The 7675-nt window shown below is 42.7% G+C and overlaps 1 protein-coding gene across 1 annotated transcript in view; it reads left to right on the plus strand.

Annotated features, from left to right (window-relative positions):
- The window catches only part of LOC106594828 (ventricular zone-expressed PH domain-containing protein), a 197401-nt gene that overhangs the window by 32873 nt on the left and 156853 nt on the right, over positions 1-7675 (plus strand). Inside the window, exons 2-3 of the mRNA XM_045704029.1 lie at positions 189-349; positions 1715-1930. Of these exons, the coding sequence (XP_045559985.1) occupies positions 212-349; positions 1715-1930 (354 nt within the window). The 5' untranslated portion in view covers positions 189-211. The remainder of the gene's footprint in view (positions 1-188; positions 350-1714; positions 1931-7675) is intronic.

A 7675-nucleotide genomic window follows, 5' to 3' on the forward strand; every position in this document is an offset into this window, starting at 1 on the left:
CTCTCACATACACATTAAAACAGGAGACGCTGATAACTCGTGTTTTTCTCTCTCTCTCTCTCTCTCTCTCTCTCTCTCTCTCTCTCTCTCTCTCTCTCTCTCTCTCTCTCTCTCTCTCTCTCTCTCTCTCTCTCTCTCTCTCTCTCTCTCTCTCTCTCTCTCTCTCTCTCTCTCTCTCTCTCTCTCAGCGGTCTGATGTGTAGCAGACACCATGCACCAGCTGTTTGGCCTGGTGCTGGGCAAGAGGGACCTGTCCCGGGCTGGAGACCTCTTCTCCCTGGAGGACTCTGAGATAGAGGACTGTCTCTCACAGGCCCTGGAGGAAATCAAGGCTATCTCCTGCTCTCCTGTGAGTACACAAGCACTCACACACATCCATGCACCCATACACACTCATCCATACACACACACAAATAGATGACTGTCTCTTTGAATCACTAGAGGTCCAAGCTATCTATTGCTCTCCTGTGAGTTGACTATGCAAGCATACAACATGCACACAAGCTACGTGCAGACACACACACACATGCACACGCAGACATGGCATCACCTCACCAAACACACCTGTCATTTCCATGCTGACTGCACACTCCCATTGGGATAGCAGCTTATGGCAGGTGTGTCTCTTGGGACTGTTCCCTGGGATAACAGATATGATATGATTCTCATCACTCCAGGGCCCACATGTCCTCATTTCCCATCCAACACATTCAGTCTCTCAATCATCATTTAACTAAAGAATGAAAGAGTCTGCAGCAGAATCTAACCCAACAGCCTATTCAGACACTGTCTAGATGGGGCCATAGTTTGAATGTCTGAACATTTCCACCTCAACATGGAAAAAGTCAAGAGCATTTATCCTTTGATAATTTCAGTGTCAAGGGAAAGCTAAGACCAAAAGGTATTGCAGCTGCTTGGGTCTGTGTGTTAGATTCCTAAATAGAGTAAAACTCACAGACGACTAGTGAAGCTCAAACCAAGTTTATTCACCCACTGGGTCTCACAGCTACATAAGACAAAGACATGTTTACACAAGCCCATATATGTATACCTTCCTCCCATGTCGAGTCTCCTCCTTACACATCTGGATAGCCAACACATCTCTGTTGCTAGACAGGACTTTAGCGATGCCTGTTCTTTCTCATTTCATCTAGTCTTCCCTGTGGCTCAGTTGGTAGAGCATGGTGTTTGCAATGCCAGCATGGTGTGTGCAACGCCAGGGTTGTGGGTTCGATTCCCACGGGGTGCCAGTACAAAAAAAAAAAAAAAAAATGCATGAAATGAAATGTACGCATTCACTACTGTAAGTCGCTCTGGATAAGAGCGTCTGCTAAATGACTAAAATGTAAAATATCTGAGATGACCTTGGCCCAAATTCCTCACTCATCCCCAACTCACAGCTGTCCTGTTGACTTGTACCAGGTGTTAGCCCTTCTCCTTGCCATAGGATACCTGATGTGTAACAGTAACATGTTCTGACAGAATGTTAACTTCCTGCATCCCCCTCTCTCACTCAGTAGATTTCCATACCCTTGGTTCTAATATTATAACATGAATGAGGATAGTTCATATTTCAAGTTTAGAAGTTAGTACCCAACATGTGTTGGATAGCTTTCAGGTTGACTGCATTTCAAACTATATTAAAAACAAGCATGCTCTTTCCTCATTGATTGGCTGATCTGGACTCATCTCCCCTCTGATTTGCTGACTGCAGGACTACCTGACCAATGACAATGACCAGGCTGTGGTGGAGATCTGCATCACACGTATCACCACGGCGATCAGGGAGACACGGTCCATCGAGCGCCATGGGGGGGCGTTAGTGGGTCTGTGGGAGTCCTGTCTGGAACACAACCTCACCCCCCAGGGTAAAGACGAAGACACACCCCATGCCAAGATAGCCTCCGACATCACCAGCTGTATTCTGCAGGTACATTACACTACACACACACACACAGAATACCCCTGTATCAAGATCGGACAGGTCTGGGCACACATTCCAACACAGCACTGCATCACAGTTCACGAGCATCCAAATGTATCCAGGGCTCCCGAGTGGCGCAGAGGTCTAAGGCACTGCATCACAGTGCTTGAGGTGTAACTACAGACCCGGGTTCGATCTAAGGCTGTGTCACAACCGGCTGTGATCATGAGTCCCATAGGGTGGCGCGCAATTGTCCCAGTGTCGTCCGGGTTAGGGGAGGGTTTGGCCGGGGGGGGGTTTCTTGGCTCATTGCGTTCTAGTGACTCCATGTTGCGGGCCAGGTGCCTGCAGGCTGACTTCGGTTGTCAGTTGAACAGTGTTTCCTCTGACAAATTGGTGCAGCTGGCTTCTGGGTTAAGTGGGGGGGATGTTAAACGCGGTTTGGTGGGTCATGTTTCGGATAACGCACAACTCGACCTTCGCCTCTTGCAGCGATGAGACAAGATTGAAAAAGGGGGTAAAATACATAAAAACCCAGTTGGACACACCAAGACACGGATCAATTATGTCAGACTCAGTTAACACATTCGGGACACATCTGGGACATATGCTGTGTAAAATGCAAGCGTCCCACCCCTGGTACACCCTATCAACAGCAGGTGAAATATCAAGGGCGCCAAATTTGAAAACAATTAAATGTCATAATTCAAATTTCTCAAACATACAACTATCTTACATCCTTTGAAAGATAAACATCTCCTTAATCTAACCACGTTGTCCGATTTCAAAAAGGCTTTACGGCGAAAGCATAAAGTTAGATTATGTTAGGACAGTACATTGAAAATAGCTGTCTGTAATGTTTTGTCAATGCAAAGACAGGCGTCACCAAAAGCAGAAAACCAGCTAAAATTACATGCATTTTTTGTTCTATCAAGTTCATATTTATATCCAAAAACAGCGTTTTACTATGTCGTTGATGTTGAGGAAATATTTTCCCTCCAATACCGCCAGTCAATCAGCACAACAAATTAAATAATTACTATTCGAAAACATTGGTAAAATATTATATTGTCATTCAAAGAATTATAGATTAACATCTCGTGAACGCAACCGCATTGCCAGATTTAAAAATAACTTTACTGGGAAATCACACTTTGCAATAATCTGAGTACTGCGCCCAGAAAAATAGGCTTTGCGATACAGACTAGGCGCCATGTTGGAGAGATCTAAAATACTATGTAAATATTCCCTTACCTTTGATTATCTTCATCAGAAAGCACTTCCAGGAATCCCAGAGACAGAATAACAACAAAAAAATCCAGAAAAACGCATGTCAAAAATGTTATAAAATGATTTGCATGTTAATGAGGGAAATAAGTATTTTACCCCTCTGCAAAACATGACTTAGTACTTGGTGGCAAAACCCTTGTTGGCAATCACAGAGGTCAGACGTTTCTTGTAGTTGGCCACCAGGTTTGCACACATCTCAGGAGGGATTTTGTCCCACTCCTCTTTGCAGATCTTCTCCAAGTCATTAAGGTTTCGAGGCTGACGTTTGGCAACTCGAACCTTCAGCTCCCTCCACAGATTTTCTATGGGATTAAGGTCTGGAGACTGGCTAGGCCACTCCAAGACCTTAATGTGCTTCTTCTTGAGCCACTCTTTTGTTGCCTTGGCCGTGTGTTTTAGGTCATTGTCATGCTGGAATACCCATCCACGACCCATTTTCAATGCCCTGGCTGAGGGAAGGAGGTTCTCACCCAAGATTTGACGGTACATGGCCCCGTCCATCGTCCCTTTGATGTGGTGAAGTTGTCCTGTCCCCTTAGCAGAAAAACACCCCCAAAGCATAATGTTTCCACCTCCATGTTTGACGGTGGGGATGGTGTTCTTGGGGTCATGGGCAGCATTCCTCCTCCTCCAAACAGGGCGAGTTGAGTTGATGCCAAATAGCTCCATTTTGGTCTCATCTGACCACAACACTTTCACCCAGTTGTCCTCTGAATCATTCAGATGTTCATTGGCAAACTTCAGACGGGCATGTATATGTGCTTTCTTGAGCACTGCAGGACTTCAGTCCTTCACGGCGTAGTGTGTTACCAATCGTTTTCTTGGTGACTATGGTCCCAGCTGCCTTGAGATCATTGACAAGATCCTCCCGTGTAGTTCTGGGCTGATTCCTCACCGTTCTCATGATCATTGCAACTCCACGAGGTGAGATGGAGCCCCAGGCCGAGGGAGATTGACAGTTCTTTTGTGTTTCTTCCATTTGCGAATAATCGCACCAACTGTATAAAAGACACCTGGGAGCCAGAAATCTTTCTGATTGAGAGGGGGTCAAATACTTATTTTCCTCATTTAAATGCAAATCAATTTATAACATTTTTGACATGCGTTTTTCTGGATTTTTTGTTGTTAGTCTCTCTCACTGTTCAAATAAACCTACCATTAAAATGATAGACTGATCATTTCTTTGTCAGTAGGCAAATGTACAAAATCAGCAGGGGATCAAATACTTTTTTCCCTCACGGTATATATATATATATATATATATATATATATATATATATATATATATATATATACACTACCGGCCAAAAGTTTTAGAACTCCTACTCATTCAAATGTTTTTCTTTATTTTTTACTATTTTCTACATTCTAGTGAAGACATTGAAACTACATAATATTGAAGACATTGAAACTATGATATAGGACATATGGAATCATGTTGTCACGTCCTGGCCAGTATAAGGGTTAATTGTTATTGTAGTTTGGTCAGGACGTGGCAGAGGGTATTTGTTTTATGTGGTTCGGGGTGGTGTTTTGGAAAAAGGGTGTTTGATTTAGTATTTCCGGGTTTTTTGGGTTATGATCTTTGTTTACGTATTTCTATGTTTATCTAGTTAGTTGTATGTCTGTTTGGTTAATTGGGGTGGACTTCCAATTGAAGGCAGCTGTGTGGTGTTGCCTTTGATTGGAAGTCCTATATTAGTTGGGTGTGTTTGTCTGTGTGTTTGTGGGGAATTGTTTGTGAGCACTGCTTTTTGGTTTAGCCTGCTACACTGTCGTATCGTGAGTACTGCTCATTGTTTTGTTTTTTTTCTTCTGTGGATGCTTTTGTTTTTTTTATTCATTAAAAGAATGAGTCTCCACATACCCGCTGCGTTTTGGTCCTCTTCTCTGCAACACCACGACTTAATTTGTGACACATGTAGTAACCAAAAAAGTGTTACACAAATTCAAAATATGTTTCATATTTTAATTTTTCAAAGTAGCCACCCTTTGCCTTGATGACAACTTTGCATAGTCAATCAGCTAAACCTGGAATGCTTTTTCAACATTCTTGAATTAGTTCCCACATATGCTGAGCAAATGTTGGCTGCTTTTCCTTCACACTGCGGTCCAACTCATCCCAAAACATCTCAATTTGGTTGAGGTCGGGTGATTGTAGAGGCCAGGACATCTGATGCAGTACTCCATCACTCTTCTTGTTGGTCAAATAGCCCTTACACATCCAGGTGGTGTGTTGGGTCATTGTCCTGTTGAAAAACAAATGGTAGTCCTACGAAGCGCAAACCAGATGGGATGGCGTATCGCTGCACAATGCTGTTGTAGCCGTGCTGGTTAACTTCTCTAGGGCCGGCGGGACGAAATCGTCCCACCTACGTAACAGCCAGTGGAATCCTGTGGCGCGTTATTCAAATACCTTAGAAATGCTATTACTTCAATTTCTCAAACATATGACTATTTTACACCATTTTAAAGACAGGACTCTCGTTAATCTAACCACACTGTCCGATTTCAAAAAGGCTTTACAATGAAAGCAAAACATTAGATTATGTCAGCAGAGTACCCAGCCAGAAATAATCAGACACCCATTTTTCAAGCTAGCATATAATGTCACAAAAACCCAGAAGACAGCTAAATGCAGCACTAACCTTTGATGATCTTCATCAGATGACACACCTAGGACATTATGTTATACAATACATACATGTTTTGTTCAATCAAGTTCATATTTATATCAAAAACCAGCTTTTTACATTAGCATGTGACGTTCAAGACTAGCATACCCCCCGCAAACTTCCGGTGAATGTACTAAAAATGTACTAAATTACTCACGATAAACGTTCACAAAAAGCATAACAATTATTTTAAGAATTATAGATACAGAACTCCTCTATGCACTCGATATGTCCGATTTTAAAATAGCTTTTTGGTGAAAGCACATTTTGCAATATTCTAAGTAGATAGCCCGGCATCACAGGGCTAGCTATTTAGACACCCAGCAAGTTTAGCACTCACCAAAGTCAGATTTACTATAAGAAAAATTTTATTACCTTTGGTGTTCTTCGTCAGAATGCACTCCCAGGACTTCTACTTCAATAACAAATGTTGGTTTGGTCCCAAATAATCCATTGTTATATCCAAATAGCGGCGTTTTGTTCGTGCGTTCAAGACACTATCCGAAAGGGTAAAGAAGGGTGACGAGCATGGCGCATTTCGTGACAAAAAATGTCTAAATATTCCATTACCGTATTTCGAAGCATGTCAACCGCTGTTTAAAATCCATTTTTATGCCATTTTTCTCGTAAAAAAGCGATAATATTCCGACCGGAAATCTGCATTTAGGTAAACAGACGAAAGAAAATAAAGCATGGGGTCGACTCGGGCACGCGCCTAAGCCCATTGTCCTCTGATCGGCCACTTGCCAAAAGCGATAATGTGTTTCAGCCTGGGGCTGCCTCGATATCATTCAGCTTTTTCCCGGGCTCTGAGAGCCTATGGGAGCCGTAGGAAGTGTCACGTTACAGCAAAGATCCTCAGTCTTCAATAAAAAGAGCCAAGATGAACAACAACTTGTCAGACAGGCCACTTCCTGTTCAGAATCCTCTCAGGTTTTTGCCTGCCATATGAGTTCTGTTATACTCACAGACACCATTCAAACAGTTTTAGAAACTTTAGGGTGTTTTCTATCCAAAACCAATAATTATATGCATATTCTAGTTACTGGGCAGGAGTAATAACCAGATTAAATCAGGTACGTTTTTTATCCGGCCGTGTCAATACTGCCCCCTACCCCCAACAGGTTAAGTGTGCCTTGAATTCTAAATAAATCACTGACAGTATCACCTGCAAAGCACCCCCACACCATCACACCTCCTCCTCCATGCTTCACGGTTGGAACTGTCTCTTGGCATTCTCTCAACCAGCTTCAAGAGGTAGTCACCTGGAGTGCATTTCAAGTAACAGGTGTGCCTTGTTAAAAGTTCATTTGTGGAATTTCTTTCCTTCTTAATGTGTTTTCAGCCAATCAGTTGTGTTGTGACAAGGTAGGGGTGGTATACAGAAGATAGCCCTATTTGGTAAAAGACCAAGTCCATATTATGGCAAGAACAGCTCAAATAAGCAAAGAATAACAAAAGTCCATCATTACTTTAAGAAATGAAGGTCAGTCAATCTGGAAAATTTCAAGAACTTTGAAAGTTTCTTCATGTGCATTCACAAAAACCATGAAGAGCTATGATGAAACTGGCTCTCATGAGGACCGCCACAGGAAAGGAAGACCCAGAGTTACCTCTGCTGCAGAGGATAAGTTCATTAGAGTTACCAGCCTCAGAAATTGCAGCCCAAATAAATGCTTAATGGAATTCAAGTAACAGACACATCTCAACATCAACCGTTTCGAGGAGACTGTGTGAATCATGCCTCCCTGGTCGAATTGCTGCAAAGAAACCACTACTAATGGAC

Source organism: Salmo salar, chromosome ssa20, assembly GCF_905237065.1.
Source record: "Salmo salar chromosome ssa20, Ssal_v3.1, whole genome shotgun sequence".
Taxonomy (NCBI): Eukaryota; Metazoa; Chordata; class Actinopteri; order Salmoniformes; family Salmonidae; genus Salmo; species Salmo salar.